The following is a 24,840-nucleotide window of genomic DNA, read 5'->3' as shown; positions in this document are numbered from 1 at the left end:
TGGCATAAGGAAAACACACAAAAGTAAATAACTAACTAAAATAATAAAACATATTTACATGAATCAGTTTAAATGATCAATTGTTTGGTATTTTATTAATTGAAAATGATTAAGAAATTATCATCACTCAAAAGGGTGGCATTTTTCATAAATTAAGATGTTCTAGTAAAACATATGTTTAATTTAATTTAATTAAATATAGCTCATTTCCCAAGCTCAAGGACGCTTCACAATAACCGTAAGGAACAAACAGTTATTTCAAACATAATCAGTTAAATGGACAGTAGAAATTTGCCCAGTCCAGGGCATAGCTAGTGCAAACAGTCGAATACAAACAGAAACGATAACATTGTAATTACAGACAGCATAGAAAGGTGGGCAGTTGAAGCATAAGTCAGGTGCATATGACTAATGATACTTAAGGAAGCATGGTATACAGGGTTATGGAAAATGTTTAAGAAGAAACTCTATAACCGGTAATATTGCTTAAACAAATTGGTTTTAAGTTAAGACTTAAATGCATGTAGTGAGTGCAGGGGGATAGAGTTCCATAGCCTAGGACGGAGAAAGACCTGCCACCCATAGACAAAAGACAAAATCTCAGTACACAAGCAATTCACAGCCAGAAGATCGGAAAGGTTGAGAGGGACACTAAGGAGAAAGTAAGTCAGAGAGGTAGGAAGGAGCAAGACCATTGAGTGATTTAAGGGTATGCAGAAGAATTTAGTAAGTCATAAGGGAAGACACAGGTAGACAGTGGAGGTTAAATAGAATAGGAGTGATATGAGAAGAGCATTTAGTGTTAGTTAACATTCTTGCGGCAGAGTTCTGAATTTTTATTGCAAATGAGAGATAGAGTGCGCTGGTAGTTCAGAAAAAAAGAGCATTACAGTAATTGAGGCGAGATGTGATAAATGCATGTACTAATGATTCAGCATCTTTTGGGCTGACATTGAGCTAAACGGCGAAGTTGAAAAAAATGCAGTTTTACAGAGTTGACTAATATAAGCATTGAAGGTCAGTGAAGAGTCTGAGTGGAATAATTGAAAAACCGAGAATTAAGATTTCTGTTTAAGTCAGATTCAAACTGAGTAAATTGGAGTTTAGGAAGGTCTTTAACTCATTGATACATGACGATAGTGATACAGTCTGGTGAATAGAATCCGGTCGGCAAGCAGTATATATCCAGCAAACAGTGGTATCAAAAACCATGGCGGTGAATAATTTGTCTGAGAGGCATAATGTGAATAATAAATAGTAGTGGGCCGAGAACTGAGCCCTGTGGAACACCCTGTTTGAGGAAGAAAGTGGGAGATTTATAATTGTGCATGGTGATGTAGTATTGTCTGTCTGTCAGATAGGAGGAAAACCAGGAGAGAGCAGCTCCTGAGATACCAATCTCTGAGAGGTGCAGGAGTAAGTACTTATGACAGACAGTATCAAAAGCTGAGCTCAAAGTCAAGTAATAGGAGTATGGAGAGGTTGCCTGAGTCACCAGAAATAAGAGGTCAATGATAACCCTTCCTAAGCCAGTTTCAGAACTGTAATGCGAGCGAAAACCAGACTGAAATATATAAAAACGATCATTGACAGCTATAAATGACTGCAATTGAGGGGCGACAACCTTTTCCATGATTTTTTAGACAAACGGTAGATTGGGGGATAATTAGTGAAGTCATTTGGGTCCAGATTTGTTTTTTTAAGGATAGGAGTAACAGCAGCCGTCTTTAGTGAAACGGAAACAGAGGCAGAAATAAGAGACATATTTCCAAGATGTGAGAGAGGAGCAAAAATAACAGAGGTACAGTGTTTCAAAAGGAAATTTGGTGCAGGATCTAAACGGCATGAAAAAGAATTGGATTTCTGTATAATTTCACTAATTAAGATGGGGTTGGTCAATGTATATGCAGGTAAATATTGCTGTTAACTATTAAGTATGGTTAGGTAACATTGATGCATATAAATAAAAACTATTTAATATAGCCTAATGCCTTGAGTGTGGAAAATTGTGTTCGATTAATAAAAAATACATTTTATACTGTATAAATACTGTATTTTACTTGTATTCAATATTTTCATGAATATTATTGACAAACCATAGCTGTTCTAATTGACCAAAACTGAATCTATTTGAGAGAGAGACAACAGCTGTTTGGTTTAAAAGAACAATTTAATATAAAGATATACTGAATATCATTAAAAAACCTCGATTAAAATGATATAGCTACCTTCCTATCCTTTACTCTTCCTTTCTTCTCTTTAATAAGCAGTCTGATAAATTCAACAAATATTTCTTTCAAAAGGTTAACCTTGGAAACCAGTATTTTAACAATATGTTCTTGTAACATTGTTGGTGAGCCAGACCAAGTGAAAAGATGTAAAATGGCACCAAAAGAAACTCTGACAACATTCAAGACAATTAAGTCATTAATGATGGAGTGACTTAATAATCCTGATCGGCGGACAAGTTCAATAATTAATTGTAAGAGAGTCACCTTCAGCCTAAATGAGCAGTGTTTATCATGAGTAATGGCAAGGAGCCTCTCGCCCGACAGACGGGCAGCAGGGGAAATACCATGACTCCACACAACAGTGCAGCAATGACTCCCTCTGCCACCTGGTACAGAAATGCAACAGTGTAATGCATGAACAATGGATAGAGCTATCAATTTCACAGACAGCGAGATCTACTACCAACCAATATGTGTAAGATGCAAATGTAAATGTCATTGGGACGATGCACACATGCAATGTACAGTTTTTAAAAGTTTTACTAAATATTTTCTACCAGTTAAAACCTGTGGTCATCACCAGCAGAAAAAAAATATAACAACATGTGTAACATAATCCTGTCCATATTCCTTTTATTCCCCTTCTTAAGAGATGATTAGGAAAAGCATAGTACTTAACAAATATGGCATTCCTGTGAAATGAATAATACTGTAAAGTAATGTAAAACAACACTGCATAGGCTTCACTGTGTAAATGAAATCTAGATTAATCCTACTAAATCTACAAAAGAGCAGCGAGTAATTTTCTCTTTGTCTGTTGTCATCTGAATAACACAAGTGACACAGACAGCAGCAGGTAAATTAGGCTGCTGTCACTTTAAGATCTAAAGTAAGGATCTAATATCCCGAAACACATGAAATTTATTTCCCAACTGTTAGCATTCACTTAAGACACAACCAACCGTGTTTCAGCAAATACTCACCAAGCTGGGCATTTTGACACATTTCTGTGTGCATTTGACCGTTTAGGCATGAACCCGTAGCCTTAAGTACTATAAACCTTGTCATGTTCCACTCTGTCTCAGAGCGTGCGTACAGAAAGCAGGGAACAGTATCGCTTTCGCGGCTAAAAGCAGTTTTAATAGCTCTTGTTATTAGAGCATCCTGCAGTTTAGCAACAGTAGACTTCATTTTACAACAATTACTACTTTAGCTGATTTTACTAGCCATTGAGTTAGAGGCTAAGAATACGTTTAGCACAGATATATTTTTACTCGCCTTCAATTGTATTGAAGACTCTAACTGAACAACGCTTGAGAGTTTCGCTCTCCATCTTTAAAGCGCACTGTTCAAATCATCTCAATGCACGGCGTATTTGACACACCGTAAAATATAGTGTAAAGGCGCCCGACTCGACTTAGCTGAGAGCACTGCATTTCTTTCACACACGCAAAGAGAGAGAGAGCGAGTCTCTTATATACCACGTAGAATGTGATATTCTTAGTTGTATTTTCCTGTCAAAATGGAGTTCATTGATTTTATGCAGCCTTTAAGAACAAGCAGAAGCAACTGCCGGTTACTTTGGCAGTGGGAAAGAACTAATGCAGAAGCGCTCACCTATGGAGAGGTGCAGGTATGATGGAACTTTATAGGCCAAAATACAGAAACGAGTTAGCCTTTTATTACTTCTGTTTCCATCATCCTGAAGTCAATGGGTTTTCTTAATTGGTTTTCGGTTAAATGGCTGAAATAAGGTCTGTGGTTAACAAGTTTAGATACCTTTACGTTTTGTTCTATGACAAAAAATACATCAGTATTAGCCCCAGTGTGTCTTGAAAAAGGTGATTGCTTACAAGTGGCTAAATGGGACTACAAAGGCTGTCAAGGACATTAAACATCATCATACCGAACAGGTAAACTCAGTCTGCTTTTACAGCTTCTTTATGCTTAAAATTGTTCTCTTATAAACTATTCTAACTCTAACTTTGAATGGAAAATGTTTTTAGATAAAAACTGAAAAAGTTGTCGGAAGCTTAGAGGTGGTGAAGTTGAAGTCGTGGGACCGTGGTGTAATTCGTTTATAGCCTACTTTTAGCTTTTTACTTCTGGCGACTGCATGGGGGTGTTGGTGGCGCAGTGGATAAGACACATGCCTTTGGTGTGAGAGACCCAGGTTCGAACCCACTGTGAGACACCAATGTGTCCCTGAGCAAGACACTTAACTCCTAGTTGCTCCAGAGGCGTGCGACCTCTGACATATATAGCAATTGTAAGTCGATTTGGATAAAAGCGTCAGCTAAATGAATAAATGTAAATGTAAAAATGCATAAGCTTCAAAAGTTGTGTTCATCTGTGAAATTGATCTTGACGGACAAACTGTTTAGCCTAAGTATCATAAACCTTTGTTGATTTTGTTAAACTTGTTTTCTTTGCGAAGGATGGCAGTTTAAGGGATGGGGTATGCTTACAAAACCAGTCAATAAAAGTTTATTGGACCTTAAAAACTATGTACACAGAACACAATGGTATAATTAAGTACATAATACAAAACTAAATTTGAAAGCTCAAGATTCAAAAAATTAGAGTCAGATTTACCAAAGGAAATGCTTCTAAATTTGCTGTTGGTGAGACACTGTTGGAAAACACTGAAAAGGAGTTTAAAAGCAGGCTGTTTTTGTCAAATACCAAAGGAAAACGAGACAGTGACAGAAGGAACTACAGAGACAGTGAGGTAATTATTATCACAAAAGCAAACAGTGAGCTACTCTATTTCGAGCTCTTCATGGCCACACCAATAATAAAATAACGGTTACGACCTATTGATGACTTCCTCTATAAACAACAGATGAAGTGTGTTGCATGGTGCTTTCAAAATAAAAACAAAGGGATCTAAAATTAAAGGAATCTGCAGCAGAAACAGGATTACTGTATGGTCGATGTCAGTATGTCTTTCAGTCTGTCTCTCTATCTTCGTCTTTGAGAACAGGATGACGTCTTAGGCTGAAACCACAAGCAGGCTGAAAATGAGATCAAACCCATATAAATGATTCAGTTTAGCACACCCAAATGTAATTTGCTCCTCCCTAAACTCCTGTCCAGTGGTAAGTGGGAGAAATAACCCAATAAACTATTCCGAACAAAGCCAAAACAATCTGATTGTCTGTCTAACAAATATTGACAGAGAATGTTTTTTTTAGCAACAAAGTGCATTAAACAATGATCCAGACAGTATGATACACTTCTGCTAATCTCTTATTGTCAAATACTCAATGCTAATATCAGATTAATTTGACAGTCTCTTATTTGTAAGCCTTCCTAATGAACGCTGAGTTTAAAGATCATTTCATAAAAGAGACAAATTTTCTTCTGCCTGAGCCAATTTACAAAAAAGTACTGTAAAAGAGTGGTGATACCTTGGTACAGTGTCCATCACATGGACATATCATAGTGCTTTGGCACATAACTTGCCATATAAGGCTTATATACACGACTGCTCAAAGGTTTGGGGTCAGTATGTTTTTTTGTAAATAAATTAATACTTTTATTCAGCAAGGATGTAATAAATTGATTGCATGTAAAGAACAGTAAAGAAGATTACATTGCTACAAAAGATGCCCGCGCTCAGCTGTCAAATCATCATAGGCAAGTCACTGGCATTAGCTTTTGGATCTCCGGAGTTTTTCCAAGGGTATGTCACCAACTGTTAAAGTATTATGAAATTGAATGACAGGTAATATCCAGCGTGATGTGTTTTGAAACCAGCGAAAATTGTAGGTTAGTGCGAACTGCTACTATTTATGAATTTTTTTTATTTATTTTTTTTATAATTAAACACCATGTTGTCAAAGTAAGTAATGTGGCACTAGCGTGTGTCATAATATTAATTTTCCCAAAATCAAGCTCAAATGGAGTTACAAGTTTTTCCACCAGCGAATGTAGGAGATTTGTGTTCATTTTGTGTCATTAACGGCGTTCAGCGTTATGTTTTAATCAACTAACAGGTTACAAAGTTTATTGTAGCTATGTGGGTGCCCAGTTTTTCCTGTTGTTTAAAAACATTTGGACAAAATAGTGTATAAAAATGTAAGTGCTATAAACAGGCTGTATTGGCTATGATTAGAGAGCAAATTACAGACTGACACTCTTCTCGGCTCCTCGAATACATAAAACATTGGCCTTTACAAACTCGTGTTTTTTGAATAATGAAAACGCTGTACTTATTCAAAGAACTAGTTCTTTTACACTTGCACTGCAAACAAGCAGAGTCAGTGTCACTTTCCCTTTCACGATTGAGGCAGGTGCAGCTATTGTATTTGACAACAGTTTGAGTTAACTGTTAAAAGGAGTTACGAGGTTTAGTCACAAGCTCTTGTATAAAGCTCCATTTAAGTTCTGGTATAAAGTATAGGCAAAAATGTTTTTAATTTTTTAACCGGTATTTCTAATCAAACCGTTTCGGAACGTACAGAATGTTACAGAATGAACACAGAAAAGAAATACTAATAAGAAATTTTAATAAGTTAAAATACTGACCCTGCTCTCAGTAAACAGTTTTTCCCGATAACTGTATTTCTGATGACATTTTTACTTTATTTTGTTTAAATAAATGCAGCCTTGGTGAGCATAAATAACTAAAAACTATGCCACGCGTAAAAATAAAATTAGTAAAATAGTTAAACACAGTATCCTGTCCAAGAAACCAAAGTATCATGGTAACTTTTGTTGTTTGTGTAAACCAGCCCCCTGGGGTCGGCGGTATCGCCGGCGATACCAGCTCACTTTTTTTCTTATCAGTGCAAAAGAGACTCAAATAACTCTGTCGATTTTTGTGATACAGGCAAGTGTTATACATCCTTCAATACGGTTAAATGTTTTCTTTTTTTTTGTGTACACTAAGAATAAAAACAAAATGTTGTGTTTTTCGTAAAATAAAGAAAATAAACATGATGTGCGTTCTGTCGTCTCCCTCAATGTGAAGTTCATTCTGAAACGCGACATAAAATGATTTGTAACTCAGCAAATACTTGCCACCCACACGTGAGAGTTATGTCTTTACAAAGCTTTAAGTCTCCATTTTCAAATGATGTAAATCATACCAAAAACAAATATTCTCTGTTTAAGTAATTCGTATGAAAGCAACAACATGTACAGTTTCTTCAGCCCAAGCTCATTGACTCTAATGTGACCCCGCCCACACGCGCGCGAGCTGTTCAAATTCAAATGATCCACGCGGAGGAACGCAGAGCTGTTACCGCCCCATCACCTCTAAACAAAGAATCGCGACTTATTCACATAGCTTTTTCAGCCCTGCTCTGCTTTTCGTCGAGTTTGGAAGTGTTTGGTCTGTGCACCTTGGATTGTCCACAGAAGAATTAGAAGAACACGATTTGATTATGAGAACGATTTTTTATTTAAGACACATAATAAACGTCTTATGGTTGTATATACTTTATATTGTAGCTACTAGTCAAACTGGTGCTAGACTAAAATGTTATGAAATGAGATTGGAGTGCATGAAGCCTAATGCTAAGTGAATATACATGTACACACAAGAATGTTTTTATCTTCGATAATTAAACACAGCATGATATAAAGTAGGCTTATTCTTCAATGGTGAATATTATAATGTTTAGACCCGTGTTTACTGTTAAATACTGTGTTTGTGTATATCTGCTCACACGTAGATATGTATAATATGGTAAGGATTATGTTTCATAGTTTGGAGCGGCTCGATCGCTTCAGTAAACGTTCTCTGCACGCGCTGTGGTTTTGAAAAGCAAAACACGCCAAACATTAGGCTTCATGTTTTTCTCCAATCTCATTTCATTACGAATGGAAATGTTTGAAGTAACATGATAATCCATATATTTTTGTCTAGTGTAGTGTTAATGAAGTGTACTTATTAACGATATATAGGCTGCCTACTATCTATCTGTTATTATTTTATGCAGCCCTACACATAGGCTATAACAATGCACAGCAAACTTGGAGTTTTTATATATATTTAATAATAATTTGAACCAGAAAAATCTAAAATGTATTCCCAAAATCGTGCAGCCCTATAGTTTCTCTTGATATCAGCATGTTCACAGGTGTTTATTTTTTTATTTTATTTTTTACAGGGACCAGATGCCCCACTGATGAGTCCTGCTGACTTCAACATTCACAGGAGACTCTGTACATGAACATGGTTAAGTGAAAAATCTTTGTTGTGTATCTTTGGATTACGTTGTGTTGTAAATAAATCCAAACAATCTAAAAGCCATTCTTTTTTAAATCTCATTCTTTGTGCAAGGCTCCTAATGATAGGGCCTGATAGCACCTAATAGGGCCATTAGGGGAGGGTCTTTGTCTTTCTCAGGTGTCAAACCCATCAATATTAATGGTTGGTTAACGCCTCCCCGCATAAAGCTTTCTTACACAAAACACGTCATACAAAGTCATACAAGACTTTATTGACTTATCTGAATGCGTAATCAGGATGATTTTCACATAGTTTTGAAGCAAATATTCTAGGCTATGTGATACATTTTTCAAAAGTCTTGTGAACAAATACTTTGTATGGGTTTCATGACCTTGTTTCAATGACAATTTTTTTTTGTTTTTTCACAAACCACGCATAAACGTCATTATCTCAAAACTAAAAACTTTTACATACATGCTGCTGACATATTATTGTAGCAGGGTTTGTGCTGAATACAGTGTAATCAGACTTTAGCCATGAAAATGTCACAAGTATCAGAAAAAGGCATAAATGTCAGAGCATGTCAGAACAACTCCAGGGCCCAGAAAACACCTTAGACCCCAGAGGGTTAATGACGGAGTCTTAGTTTCATTTGTTAAATGTAGTTAACTGCTCAGTCCCAAATCACTGATCAATTTACAAGATGTCCTACCTGCAACTTTAAGGGTTAGACTACACAGTCTAATTTGAAGGGAGAAGCTGTGTAACAGACAACAAGTAAGACTATAGCCAAAATCTAATGCATAAAACAATGAGCCACAAATTACATCCCCACTAATGATGTAATTTCCTTCCATTTGCCAGGCTTATTCTAGGGAAAGTCTCATTTGATAGTTGTTGCTATTCCAGAAAAAAAAGATGGTTAAAAAAATTTGAAAGAAAAAGCAAAGGAAAGGTCTTTGGTATTAATTCAAACCCTTTTGCCCACACATGTTTCTGTTTTAAGCTGATCCCATTGCGTGACTGCCTCTGCCTAACGCTGGCAAAGACTCGCAGGGAGCAGCATAATCGAACAATCAAGGCAGAGTGTGTGCTGATATTCATTTTTACCTCAGAATACTTTTATGAGAGGAAGACTCTGTTGTTCTAGGTGGTTTCTCTTACATGACATTCACAACATGTAGTACTGTGTACATCAGACGGTCTTGTTTGTAATCTAGACTATTTCATATTTTTGTAAAGGAGCTCAATTCAAGCTGAAAATGACATGGATTTTAAATGGAAATCAGATATATATCCCAATAATTTTTTTTTAAGAAATATTTCACCTTTCATCATTTACTGATGTTATGTTGCAAACTTTTATGATTTTCTTTCTTTCATGGAACACAACTGAAGAGGATTTGCAGTGTTCACTGCTCTTGACTGAATAAATTGTCTTACTTCAATAAGGATTAATCTATTTTTAATTTTTGAAGACTTAAATTTGATTATTCAATTTCTGAACATGAAAACTACAGTTAGACCTGCCTGAAAAAAATTCAAAAACATTTTAATTTGTACATTAGTTCAATTGCATTTATTTGTGCTATTGCTTGAAATTTAATTAGGCTATTTGTTCTTATTTTATTGCTGACTGTTTACTTGTCTTTAATAATGTTTTACATTTATATGTGCTGGTGTCAGAACCTTATTTATTATAATACAAGGTTACATGGGTAAAAAAAACAATGAAAACAATAACGTCTCGGTTACGTATGGTAAACCTCGTTCCCTGCGGAGTGAACGGAGACGTAAGTCAAGACTGACGAATGGGGATAGCTTGCGAGCCTATCTACTTCGAGTGAAACTAAACGAGCCAATGCACATTGGCATGCGATAATTGCACCAGCTGCTGTGCATCGCATCCGCTGAGGAGCCGGACCTGTGACTCGGCTGTATAGCAGAAGCTCAGCAACTGTGGCGAGGGGACTTACATCTCCGTTCAATCCTCGGGGAACGAGGATTACCATACATATCCGAGACGTTCCCCTTCGTCAGTCACTAATACGCAAGTCAAGACTGACGAATGGGGATATCTACCAAAACGCCACGGCTGCTGGCCCTTCCAGCGCTCAGCTTGAGCCTCCTGGCCTGGCAGAAAGTAGGAGCTCTAAGCAGAGAAGGTCAGTCACTGCTGTTCCGCAAGACCCACTCAGTGTGACTTATTGGATAACGCTGGGAAAGCGTCCCCTTGGGGAAAGGAACGCTGCGGAAGCCACATCCTACCCTGGAGGGAGTCACTGTGCCCGTTACACATATGGACTAGCCAAGCAGGCTAGTACAACATAATATGGCATATGTCTCTGGGGTGGTTCCAGCCTAGTTATGGGGGGAAAGAACACCAGCAGTAATGACAGAGCGGGCTCTGTCGAGGGAAAGACACAGCCTCGTCCGCAGAGGAGCTGATCGTTGAGGAATACACATATGGGGTCGGCGCAGGAACAGCTACACATGGACACCCAGTCTATCACAGGTTCCACAATGCATACGAGTTTAGGCCCGAGTGTGCTCGCAATCCGAACGGATTGTAACCCTCTGCTGGGAGACAGCCTTTCCCTTCTGCTCGCCTCCGTTACAGGCGAAGAGAAGCTTGGAACCTTGGGCACGTATCCAGGCCGGGGTCTCAGGACAATGTGAGAGATGGCCGGCCTGAATTCTAGGCACGATTCACCGACCGAAAATGCTTGCAGGTCTCCTACCTTCTTGATAGAAGCCAGAACAGTCAAGGAGCAATGTCTAGAGTTACAGGATCTTTAACACAGCTGACTGCAGTGGTCCAAAGGGAGGTCTCTGCAGTGCGCTGAGCACCAGAGACAGGTCCCAAGAGGGTATAGACGGGGACGAGGTGGATTCAGTCTCCTCGCTGCCTTTAGGAACCTGGCGACCAGGTCATGCTTTCCCAATGACATACCTTCAACTGCATCGTGATGTGTGGCGATAGCGGCAACATATACTTTGAGGGTGGAGGGAGCCTTCGCTCCAACCCATCTTGCAGGAAAGAAAGTACAACTCTGATCGGACATCTTCGAGGGTCTTCCCGATGGGTCCTATAAGGTACAGTACATAGCAAATTGTATGTACTGTACCATGTACGGGAGGGGGGGATTTTTTGGTGGTGTAAATATATTTATTCTGAAGCAATATTTTCGGATTATACATACTTAAATTTTCATATTTGTGATATTTACCCCAGAGTATCATTTATTTTTATAAAGAGAATTTTGATTACCTTATTAAATGTATGCATCGTCTTTCATGTCAAATTCTTACATTTGATAAATAAATTCAGTTATAATAATAAGACACTATAGCGCTGTTACCCATCAAATTAAATAATTTGCACTGCAAAATTACAACTGCAATAAATAATCTTATGAGATTGATGTTTTAAATAAATGTTTGAATATTCAAATAAAAAAAATGCAATACTTAAACATGAAACTAAACCGCCAATAGGTGGCGGCAAGTCACCGTTTTAATTAGTGAATCATTGAGTCATTCATACAAAAGATTCGTTCAAAACGCTGAATCATTCAGTAACTGAACACACGCTGCTGTTGTTTTCCTTTGGAACTATTTTCGTTGGTGAAATAGAACAAAAACAACCCGACGTTGTTACCAGAAATACACTACCCATTATCAATCGCTGTTTACATTGAATGTGATAAAATCACAATCATTGTCTGAATGTGATAAAATCAAAATCATTGTCTGGTTGGGCAAGTAAAATTAACTTTCACTTGCTCTTTCAAAAATTCCTCTTATCCCGGACAAGCGTTATGTCGAGCCTTGAGTTCATTCACGGTTTTTAGTCGCGCTGTAAAGTGGAACATGTGACAGCGATCTGTGTGACTGTCACGCATCATTAGAGCGCCAAAAACAGATCACAACAGCTCGAAAGACGTCTATGGCCTCACTCCAGTCTAATTGGCACATTCCGAATTATTATTGTGACGTTTACTGTGCTTGCATCTTCACCCCCCAGCCCTGAAAAAAAAAAACTCATTGGATCTACACGATTCAAGACTGACGAAGACTAAGCTCCGCCGTCGGTAGTAAGGGAGGAAGAGGCACCAAAACGGTTTCGGGCAGAAAAAGGTGCCGTCCATGCACAGGTAACCTCTTCATGCACTTCCGGAAAGAAAGGCACTGGGGTGGGGCGCTGAGAACCAGTACAGACCGCCCGGAGATACCAATCGTCCAGCTGCGAAGGTTCGGGGCACGGTGGAGGGTTCCACTCGCACTTGCACTTGACATTAGCTCACCCTCCGTTGCAGCGAACAACATTTGATCATCTGGTGGAGCTCCAAAAGAAACGACTGGGACCACTGCGGACGGCCCAGCTCTTGGAGGCTCCGCGGGTAGCGTTATAGAGAAGGTAGGGCCCGAGGAGACTGGCTTGGCGGGTTAACTCTCACTGTGATCCTCAGGTCACCAAGGCCATTAACTGAAGTAGGCCTCTTCTGCTGGGCAGAAGAAGCACTACATCAGGGAATAAGCGAAGGGGCTCCAACTCTTTCGAAGTAATGGAGTCACGACCGTAAAGCCGCGATGGTCATGTTCCCGCAATGGAAACATGAATCCATGAGCGCCATTTCAGCGTGCCTATAGCCCAAGTACATGATACAGCGATCATGCCCATCAGTTGGAGTCAAACATTGGCCGCATCCAGAAACACACTCTGAATGACATCTTGAAAAAGACGCAGACAGACCGTGTTAGCTCTTTCAGAAGTGCTCTGAGTTGCTGAAATGTACAGGGAGATAGCCGCGGCAACACACCAGGAATGCAACCTAGTGTGAGAACTCACTCTCAATGTCACGCCCGCCGAACCAACAAAGCTGTGAAAACAGCTGATTATGCTCTTTGAAGAAAGAAGCGGAGAGATCGCGACCCTCGCTGTCCGCGTCGTCACACCAACACCAGGAATCAGAGATTCTTCTCAGCAGAGACACGAAGACACAGCATTAGATCTTTGCAGGAGACAGGAACAGCACACACAATCTGGTTCCAAAGTGAAAGACAAGGATGCGACGCACCTGCTGCTCATTATATGCTCGCAATTATCGCATACATTGGCTCATTTAGTTTCACTTGAAGTAGATAGGCTTGCAAGTGATCACCATTCGTCAGTCTTGACTTACGTAGTAGTGACTGACGAAGGGGAACGGTTTTATTTTATTTATTTATCATTATTTTGTGGTGAGGGCCAGTAAAAATTTTAGCGGGGCAAGTAAAAAACAGCATTTATTTGAAACCGAAATCTTTTGGAGCAACGTAAACTTCCTGATCATAACTTTTGACCAATTTAATGCATCCTTGCTGAATAAAACAAATTATTTCCTTCTAAAAAAAATGAATGATGTGCGATTGGCCCCTCTGACAATGAACAGAGCTCTGTTGTTTGTCTTATCAGCAGCAAAGTGCTCAGGACAACTGAAATTTCCCATGTATAGCCATAGATTAAACTACTACAACGTACATACAGAAATTGAGTAAGAACAACATAAACACAGCACAACAGTGGCTTCCTTCATGTCACAAAAAGTCTTGTTATTGCAAAAAATAAGCCAGAGAAACTTTTCCAAAGTGAAAGAGTACTAATAGTCAAATTCACCTGAATTTTGCACCCTAACATCTGGTTGAGAGGCTGAGAAAAATCAGGCTGGAACGTGTTACCTAACATGGCACACAGGCAGAGTAGAGTCATGTCAGGTGAAACACTTTCTCTGGCGGTTTCCATTGATCTGACTGAGGTTATGTCTGCCGCTGCTGGTCCATCTCTCCTGGACAGGATTCGGCAAAACTGAGAATTTAAGAATTGGCTCCCTTTCAATTAATGATTAACTTCAAATCAAATTGACCAATATTGTGTATCCATAGTTTATGATGACTAGTTCTAAAAACTAATAGAGATTGCACTCACACGTGTATTTTCTAGCTCAAGTTATCATTTAGAATAGCATCAGTACAAAAATTAATACTGGCTAAATGCATTTTCTTGACCTTTCAAGGACTGAGAATTTCAGTTCACACACACTTTAACTCCTATCATTGGAGTGGTCTCCAGAGAAGCAGACTTTTCCATAACCGGCTATTGTGTAATTCACTGGAGGTCGCTCAAGTTCCCTACACGTTCCTCCCCTACTCCCTCAGCCTTCTTCGAAAGACAGGAAGGCCAGGCCTGTAACCGGAGAGGCCCTGAAGACTGTGTCACTGTGAGGGCTTCGTTTTTTTAGGGTTGGACTGAACTCACTGAATAAACTTGTGGACCCTTCGACTACAAAGCAGCCAGACTCCTGTAGAGGGGAGAGAAAGAAGCACCTCTTACACTGAAACTCATTCAGGCGAGATGGTTTGACAACCTCTGTAAAACATGGTGCAAATTATCATGATTAGGAAAGGTTGAGGACAATGATTAATGGTATTATTGTTACTAATCTGTTAGTATTGATTTTTCTTCAAAAGCAAAGTACCAAAATGTGTGTATGTGAAATAGGAGTTCTCTTTTAATACTCAAGTTCCCATGATTTTTTTAAATGTATGATTTAATCTATTTTATTACATTTTAGATTGAACAATTAATTCCCCAAAAACCTGGCTGTGCTCAGATGTAACCATCTGTTCAGAGTGAGATGATCCAGACATGTGTTGAACCGTACAGTTATGTCAACCCAATGCAATATGGACATCCATGTCAGCCTTCTGTCACAGTTACTTCAACTAAAGTTCACAACAGAATCAAAATGCTGGGATGTATTTGGTAGACCACATTAGTGAACTATAATCAATCGCAAGGTGGGTGAATTTGGCACATAGGTCTTACAGTACATTAAATGTAGTCCATAAAATGAGTTTATGGAGTAATAAAACCCAGAAATGACAATCAAACTACAGTAAATTATAGATAACAAAAGAATATGTTCAAAACAAAGACGATGAAATGGGATGAATGAAATATCAGTGTATTGATCTGTAGTGGAGGTCACTGTTGAATAGATGGTGTAAAATAGCCTGACTGATAATGTGACGCCACTGACACGAGCCCAGCGCTATCTCAGCCTCACAGTCCTCCATTCACTCAGTTCCTTTGACTAACAACTAAAATAGAGCCCCTTTATCTTTGAGTGCCACTTCAAATGAGTGCTCTACAGAACAAATGCTGGGAAATGTCCAGATTTTTACCAAAAGAAAAAAGTACCATGTCTAGTTAGGAAATAGTAGTTTAATAGAGTAATTAGTGTAAACGGTAGCTGAATAGTGTATTTTTTTTCAAATGAAAATTCTGGTATTCAGTATAAACATTTCCAGCCATAAAACTGAAACTTTAAGACCAAAGTATCTTACAATCAGATCTAATGTCTTGTGCTTATGCTGATGAAACTCTAAAAAAAGCCCAGAGGTGCTCAGTGCTGAGTCGGGATCTGTGCTTTGGTTTGTTGAAATTCACAATGAAGAAAAGCTGTTCACATAAAAATGTACTTCCAAACAAAGAAAAGACACAAGCTGTCTCCTTAAAAAATTTTTTTAAAAATAACTGTCCATAACAAGACAACTGTGTCTCTTCATGACAGACAAATGCATATCATCTTAACTTTGACATTTTGCTGGCTGAAGCCAGGCAGTCTGTCAAGATTGTGTGCTAAAAACAAAGATCAATGCATACCAAAGCTTTAAGATTTTTCTTTTACATCAATAAAGGCCATTAAATGAGAAGAACTGGTCTATGAATGTAAAAAACTATAGGACTGAAAACTACCTTGTTAAAGGGGTTTTACCCCTAAAAAAGGCCAAATTACTTGTAGATGTCTTAGAACAATGGTGCAGAAACAGCTTTGTACTGCACACTTTCTCTATGAGGAGGACAAATTGTTTTCATTACAACTAATTAACATGAAAGTAGGTAAACAAATAGTAAGTCTAGAGAGATCTAGAGGGATGAAGCACAAAACACTATAGTAAAAAAAAAAATCTTGTTTATGATAGTTTCTGTCTTACCATCATTGAATATGACCATTCTGAATTGAATATGACAAATAGGAAACCCTACTTGTGGTTAATCCATGGAAGTGAAGGCTACAAGATTATAAGTGAGCTATTTGGCATAGGTTTTGTTATGTCATGTTAAACTGGGTAACTTCGCCCACTATTAAATCTCATTGGACCAAAATCCCACTCCATCTTGGTGTAGATTGAACATCAATTACTTTTAAACGGCTTAGCTTTTGGCACCCTTTAGGTTTACTTTGAATGCAAGTTAACTTTAAATTGACCTGACCTTGACCACAAGCTGATGCATCCCAATGGTGAAAGCCAAACCATTATCCTTCAAATACACAAAGTTCTCCTTGGCAAGGAAAGGGTTCACTTTTCTCAATGTCATCCCAGTTTCTCAATGGGACTTTGTTTGCTTGTCCAGAAGCCAGTGGCTTCAGCATCCTGCTCCTGTGGTTTTTGATGGAACCGGCATATTGATCTGTTCCCAGTCCCAGAAGCGATGAATAATGAATGCACTCATTGTCATCCCTCACAGATCAGGTTTCATTTGTAAACGAAGCAACACTTGTAATTAGCCAGGAGTTTTTCGATGAGCTCCTCGCAATCCCCAAAACTCAACAGCGCTCTTCAGGAGTCTCTGACACCCTGTGTGAATTTCTGTGAGAGAGTTTTTCGATTACAAGAATAAGTAGTAGGGTTACACCTGGGTGATCGTGTCTCCACTGAGTGCTCTCATCTCTGTCTAAGGAACATCGGTACATGCACTGGTTGCCATTGGTGATAAGACATTAAAGACAAGGATTTCATCAAAACCATATGCAAAAATTGGTCATTTAAATTAGACTGCCCTATAGAGTTTAATTCGAATTCTGGACAGTCGAATTCTGGAAGTAAAATCTCATTCAACTTCTCCAAAGAGTAATGTGTTTTTATGCATAAAACTTTAGGACAGATCTGGCATGAGCTCTGAAATTGTTATGGGATTATATTCGCTTGTAGAAGTCACAAGTGTGATTTAAACAACAACAAAAAGTGCAATTTCGCCAAAAATCCCATTGCGAATGATGTAACTAAATCAGTCTCTCTGCAATCTTATTTATATTCTTGTACACTACCATTCAAAAGTTTAAACTGAGATTTTTTAAGAAATGTATACTTTTGTTCAGCAGTGACATTAAATTGATCAAACGTGACAGTACATGCAGTTGTAATCTCCAATAAATGCTGTTCTTTTTCCATCAGAAACTGTTTTCAACATTGGTAATAATTGAAATTATTCTTAGGCCAATGCAATCAATGCAATCAATGCAGTTTCAAAGGTCTTTGAAGTGCTTTAAAGGGATACTCTACTTTTTTTGGAAATAGGCTTATTTTACAACTCCCCCAGAGTTAAACTGTTGAGTTTTACCGTTTTTGAATCCATTCAGCCGATCTCCAGTTCTGGCGGTACCACTTTCAGCATAGCTTAGCATCTGACTGAGCTTTACTGCCGTACAATGAGTGTAGCAGGCACAATGATATGATGCAGCGCCTGAAAATAGGCTACCTTCCGTCAACTGCGCTGCATCATATCATTACGCCTGCTGCACTCATGGTACGGCAGTAAAGTTTCTTGATTATTACGCAGGAATGAGAGTATAATTCCTAGCCACATCAGCCTAGAAAATCGCAACTTTACATTTTCCATCTGTCTTAGTGCACGATGTAACTACAGAAGAGTCAAGTTTTAAATAGGAAAAATATCGAAACACTTTGGTCATTTTTTTTGAGAAATGCTAATGATCTTGTCCACTTCAATGATGTATGCTAAGCTATGCTAAAAGTGGTACCGCCAGAACCGGAGATCGGCTGAATGGATTCAAAAACGGTAAAATATTAGCCCATTTCCTAAAAAGTGGAGTATCCCTTTAACGGTCTGTGCACGATCGCAGTGCCGCCTCACTCGACCGATGCGAAGGAGGATAGTTCAAATTGTATTGGTCGTTTTGTAAATACTGGGGCGTTACTTCCGCCGACGCCGGCAACATCGACAGTGACCTTTCAACGTGATGACGTAGTTCACGGCGTGTTGTAGATCAGCTCAATCCGAACAATTGTAGTTAAAAAGTTTTTTTTTTTAAATGACCTATCGTTTCGCGAGATAAGACTCTCATCCTCAGCGGCGATCATGCACAGAGTATTAAATCACTTCAAAGACCTTTGAAACTGCATTGATTTGGACTTCAAAACGCTGGCTATATAAAAATAAATATAGGAATTAGGGCTGGACGATATGGCCAAATTTTATATCACAATATATTTCTTAATTTCGGTCGATACGATATAATTCCGATATCGATATGAACAATATAAAAGCCTCAGAAAAACTGCCAAGAACGCCCATAACAGATGTCTGTTCCTACAATCTTCTGAAAAATGAATTTGCCAAGTCTATGAATTCTGCTGGAGTCTTTCGCTACTGCACCATAACAAACTACATGAAGCAATGAAATAACCCATCATAACAATAATATTCTCTTCTCAATACCTGCTACAAGACTATGAAAGCATATGGGTAGCAATATTCCGTTTGAAATGTAATATGCAAAATGACAATGTAATATGTAAAATGGCAATGCATTTCTGTTTTTAAATTTACATTTGCCATAACATTTGTGCAACATTTGGTGCACAAAATGGGGGAATTTTTTTCCGATTTAAATCCCATTTCCTGCATTTACATAAATTTAGGGACTAAAATCCAGGAAATAATTAAGTTGATTATAATGATAAATTCTGCCAAAAATAAAAGTAGGCTACTAAACTATGTATAACAAAAATATGTCTTACTTTTTTCAAGACTTGAGATAATCATTTTATAAAGTCAAAAATGTTCACCATTAATGTTTTGTGTGTAAATAAAACTGAAATATACAGAAATTGAATAAGGTTATCAAATAGTCTGAACTGCATAAATTAAATATAGATTAATCCTTATTAGAGCTACACACGTTCTTTAGACAACATCCGTGAGTAATTTGCTCGGTTCCCCTTTGTTCTTTGGTTAACTTAACTGACAGACAGAATTGGCTGCTGTCCCTTTAAGATCTGTCGCTGATGAGAGGATCTTACGCATTTAATTTTCTCATTTAGGCTACTCTTAACTTTCATTTAAGATTTTATTTAACTCATTCAGACTGTTCTTGTGAGGATACAATTGACAAAACAGACATTTTGGCATAAATGTGTGTGTTATTATTCAAGCGCTAAAGAAAGAGAACTGGATTCTGCGCGTCGTGTGCGTGTGTGTGCGCGCGTCAGGACATTCACAGGGAGCGATACCTGCTCATTAGAACTTTCGGTGAGCTATTTTTAGAGTGTGGACGCGACGTTCCTGGCCGCGGACGCACGCATCGGCACAGTCTATCTCCTGATCCTCGTTTGATGTGTTCCCGCTGCTAGTCGGACTCGGCAGTCACACTCCGGCACATTTTGCAGCAAGCTGAAACACCGAAACACCACTGAATTTGTCTTTCCTCTCTTATCAAATATTTCGTATGCTATCTCCTCACTTGTGGAAGCTCGTTCAGTCACATTTGCATTGCGGTCAGGGGCGCTCATTCTGTGGCTGAAACTTGCCGCGTTGGAGATCCGCTGTTCTGAGCAGTGGCTGCGATCTGTGGTGTACGTCATCAGGAAAGTAGCCAATTGTGTTCTGCTCTTTCTGACGGCTGCGCGCCTAACATCAGTCAGTGACAAATGCTGCTATGTATATTGAAATATCGAAAATGTGTTTAAAAATCATATCACCGTTATCGAAAAAAAAACATCGCGATATATATTGATATTGAATTATTGTCCAGCCCTAGTTTACGATTTAGGAAGCCTCAGGACACACAGAGCTGACGTTGTTATGGCAATGGCTGTTTTTGTTTTCGACACTCGCACTGTATGCAGTAAACCACTCACAACAGACTGAGCTGTCTGGCCAATCAGAGCAGAGTAGCTCGAGGAAAGGAGGGATTTAGAGAGATTGATTCATATGACGAGTCGTTTGAGAATCATTGAAAATGTGATGTGGAAATGTATATTATGAGGAAATTAAACAGTTTTTTGACCTTTGATGCATGCAAACCTGTTGTAGGAGACTCCAAAACAACATTAGGAAACTTTAAAATAGTATAATACGGACAGTTTAAAAAGAAGACCACCAATTTCCGTGAACCAAATGATCCTGAGACTAGTAGTATGGACACACACACACACACACACACACACACCCGGCGGAAGACCTGGGCAGACAGAACAGCTGTATACAGGTTTTTGTACCCAAATAATACATTAGTAATCGAATTGTCTGCTCGATCACTCCTTTCTTTCTACCCAATCTTTCTTTCTACCTAATCTTTCTTTCTTATTTCTTTCTTCCTTTCTAACTTTCCTTTCTTTCTAACTAATCTTTCTTTTTTCCTTCTAACTAATCTTTCTTTCTTTCTTTCTAACCATTCTTTTCTTCTTCTAACTTTTCTTTCTTTCGTACACCCTTTGTTTTGAAATCAATGCCTACCATCCTGTTTCCCAAGCTGTTCAGCATACATCTGCCATCAAGTGGCTTCTGTATCTGGATAACAGACCGGAATGTCGCAAAAAAAAAAAAAAAAAAAAAAAGGATGGCTCCGGTGCAAAGTTGACCTGAAGTGGTGGGTTTTCTTTTAAAAACAGTTTTCAGTCAGGGGACATTTTAGAATCTCTCAAAATGAGGAGGATGAAGAAGCTGCAAGTAGGCTACTAATAATGTGGATAGATGCCGTAATGGAAACGTTACAGAGAAATGTATGGGTCCGAGAACGTTGCCAGCTGTGGTGGGAAAAATGCACGTTCTTTACAGAAAATGAATAGTTCTGCAACTTTCGGGTGCGAACTGCAAAGGCAAAATTTCAGTATATTTGCGATGTAGCCTAAATGTACTTCGCACTTGACTGTATCGCAAAACCACACAGCTCTCAGTTCCAGAGAGGGAGGGGGAATAATGACAGTGGCCCGGTTTGTGTGACGTCCACCTGTGACACGATGGCTGGATTGCGTTTACATTACACTAAGATCTGATCAGTAACATTATACACAGATAACATTCCGATCAGAAGCACGTTTACACTTGTCTTTTCAATGTGTATGTGGACCACATCCGGATACAGGTCGCATGTTAATGCCAAGTGTAAACGCAGCCTAAGAGATGCCTCCATCCTTGTAAAAATAAACCCCCATCATACTGTATCATCAGTTTTTCTATCACGCACCTCAGAGCTTTAGATTCTGAATGATATGAGTCTCTTACACCGTGTCTACACCAGACGCGACTGTTGACACGTCATATTGCACCGCAACAGCTCTCTACACTGGACGCAACAAAGTGACCATTGTAAATCCATTTGTCCTTCCTATGAGAAGTATTGCGAGTGCCCGGAGTACGTCATAAATAGAACGAGTCATCAGTTTACTGTCGGGATTTGTCATGTCGCACCGCAGTGCATCCAGTTGTCCAGTATTATAAGTTCTACTGTCTTTTGACGTGTCGCATTGCACTGCTCGCGTCCAGTGTAGACACGGTGTTACAGTTGTAATTGCAAATTAAAGCCTTATATAGTTTGCTTGAATTGTGTAAACAACGAAGAAAAACAATTATAAGATATTATTCCAAAGCAGTGGCTGTTCTCAACTTGTGAGTCATGGACAGGTGGGAAAAACAATGTTAAATGCAATTAAAAATAATGCAGCTACTATACAGTAGAACTCTGCACAGCTATGATAGCTAAATAGACTTCTAAAATGAAGGGGAAATGCTTCCTATATCGTGTTGTCAATGATTTCCAATCAACATCCAATGTCTACTTGAGAATAAACATGATTTGTGCAGACAACAATGTGTTTTTCCAGTGAATTATTGGCCACAGAGAGAAGTAAACCATCAAAATTGATGTAAAAGAGAGAGAAAAGCAAATACTCAAACTAGACACCACACATTTTTAAATAAAAGGACATTAGAAAAGCTTATTCAATTACTTTTACATCCACTGTTCTAAAGTATCTGCTGCTAAATTATATATGAAAACATTTTAAATTAAGTTTTGTGAGAGAAAAAAACGTCATCATGGATACTTAAATCTGCAGAGTAAGTTCGAGACAATTAAGAAAAGTGGCCTTAATGTTAACATTAATTTTGAACAAAGTTTATCAACATATTCACAAACAGGTCTGACTCTGAATATGGCCTGCTTTTAAATTGAAACAAAATGTGAAGAATTGCTAAGGAGAAAAACATTGTCCTCAAAACGCATTGCATTACAGCAGTTTTAAAGGTCTCCCACAAAAGGCTAACTTCCTATAATCTTGCCAACAAACTCATCCAGTTACCGGTTGCAAACTGATCACCCATCCCAAATGAAGCAGACCATGACATCACTTACCTGCAGCAGGTGAATCAGCGATCACCATGGAGACGAACATCAGCAGCAGCACGCACGCGGTGACCCGAATACCTTCCTCCATCATTAGACCCTTAATTTAGAGAAACTCATGTTTGGTCCAAGGTGATCCGAGGAGACAATCCACGCGTTCAAATAGTCACCGTTAACTGCAGCAGATGAAGACAATTCCACTGTTATTTAGGTCATATTTTCAGTCCTCTTTTTGAACATGAATTCATGAATACTTCCGTAACAATATCTAACGATTTAATCACAAACCGAACAAATGACATCTTGCATATCACTAAAACCCTAAATTTGAATTCATAGCTGCAGATTTTAACCACTAAAATGCATTGCCATGCTGCCTCGCGCTGACTGAGTGACACTACAAGTGAAGTGCTCGTGCAGAGCGCAGATCGTACGGTTCCTTTGTTCCTTAACTTGTCCGACTCATTTTGACGAATCGGTTCTTTCAAACAATTCGTTTTAAAGAACCTGCTCAAATAACGATAGTTACGTCATGGCGCAATTACGTCATCGCGTGGCCCCTGCCATCCTGGCCTGACATATTATAAGCTCTAACGTTCCAGTAAAGTTATTTACTGCTGTTTATTACACTTAAGGACACTTTTAACATAGAGTCTATTTCCCCGTCATACAATAGCAAGTCACATATTTCCAGTACGTTTACTAATTTAATTTCTGCTAATGGTCTTTTAAATTAACTTTGCCCTATTTTTCAAATCCTGTAAAATTCACTTCACTTATCTGTTCTCGGGCATGAATTGGAATCCCCACTCCAGAACCACCAGGAACGATTCCGGCAGATTCGTTAACGAATCGTTTAGAGCAGTTCAATGGATTCACCAAAAAGATCCAGTTCAAAAGAGCGATTCGTTTTCATGAATTTGACATCTTTATCGTACAATATCACACGAACCGAGTCTCGCAGAGATCCAAACATTGTTGTATAGTGTGTTCCTTTCAAATGACTAAACTTACACATTGACATGCTTCAGAATCAATGTAAATTAAAGACAAGGGCTTGTGAACTCACTGTGCTTTAAAACCCCGCTAAACCCGCGTGTTACACGCGGATTAGGCTTCTAGTCGGAATTTGCAGTAACTAACTGTTCTGTAATGGTTATGAGAGAAATAGTTTGTAATCTTAGGATTTCACGGTGTTATTATAACTAGCTTGATTACCTATTTGAACTAAGAGAACATAATATTTCGGATGTGTTGCTGTACGTCACATAACGGAGTCTTTTTTGAAAGAAATGATTGCAAACATCGTCTATATGACGTTACATGTTTGTTTGATGGTGCATTTAACTCGAGTTAACTTGTAGTTGCAAAATATACGTCTAATAACTTTATCTTGCGGCTGAATCGGATTTATATCAGTTTATTCTATAGCAAAGATAGACTTTTAGCACATGCCTAGAAAAGCTAAGTTACTCCGTCCTTACCTTTTAAAGTCGAGTTACATCGATCTGAAGTCGATACCGTCCATATCCAGTTTCAGATCAGGATTAAATCTTTTTTCCATGATTGCATGACGTGTGATTTTCTTTTCATAAGTGTCTGGACCCTGTTTGAACATCACTCACTTTCTCAGATGCAACCGCTCTGTGCTCGGGATTGCACTAAATCCTCCCCTGACAGCAGATTTCGGAGTCTCTTGTACGGGCTCTCCGGTCATTGGCTCCCCTCGCCGTCCTTCAGTAATCCGGGTTAGATTGACACCTCCGCCGGCGTCTGTGCTTTAAATGCAACGCGCTTTGTTACCGGATCGTGTGTGCTGCATATCCCGCATCTAAACCAGATTATATTTTTAGGTAGTTTTTGCGTGTTTTACTTTTCACAACCGAGGAGATTCTGAACACGATTTACGATTCGCTAAGCATGTATTTGAGGTTGGTAATGTTGACAGCAC

The 24,840-nt window shown here is 38.7% G+C and overlaps 1 protein-coding gene across 10 annotated transcripts in view; it reads right to left on the bottom strand.

Annotated features, from left to right (window-relative positions):
* Positions 1 to 24,560, bottom strand: part of LOC143696843 (UPF0606 protein KIAA1549) — a 69,931-nt gene extending 45,371 nt beyond the window's left edge. For 5 of the 10 annotated variants that reach the window (XM_077193616.1, XM_077193617.1, XM_077193618.1 and 2 more), the window contains exon 1: positions 22,899 to 23,101. In XM_077193616.1, the coding sequence (XP_077049731.1) occupies positions 22,899 to 22,983 (85 nt within the window). In that variant the 5' untranslated portion in view covers positions 22,984 to 23,101. Of the gene's footprint in view, positions 1 to 22,898; positions 23,103 to 24,373 lie in introns of those variants that run through there. The other 5 variants (XM_077193615.1, XM_077193620.1, XM_077193622.1 and 2 more) reach the window with 2 other exon arrangements.
* Between the last annotated feature and the right edge of the window lie 280 nt (positions 24,561 to 24,840).

This window comes from Siphateles boraxobius, unplaced genomic scaffold (genome assembly GCF_051911475.1).
Source record: "Siphateles boraxobius isolate OS27281-9 unplaced genomic scaffold, OSU_SipBor_1 31, whole genome shotgun sequence".
NCBI classification, from domain to species: domain Eukaryota; kingdom Metazoa; phylum Chordata; class Actinopteri; order Cypriniformes; family Leuciscidae; genus Siphateles; species Siphateles boraxobius.
Note: the sequence above shows the minus strand (reverse complement) of the source record. Positions and strands in the feature narration are given on the sequence as shown.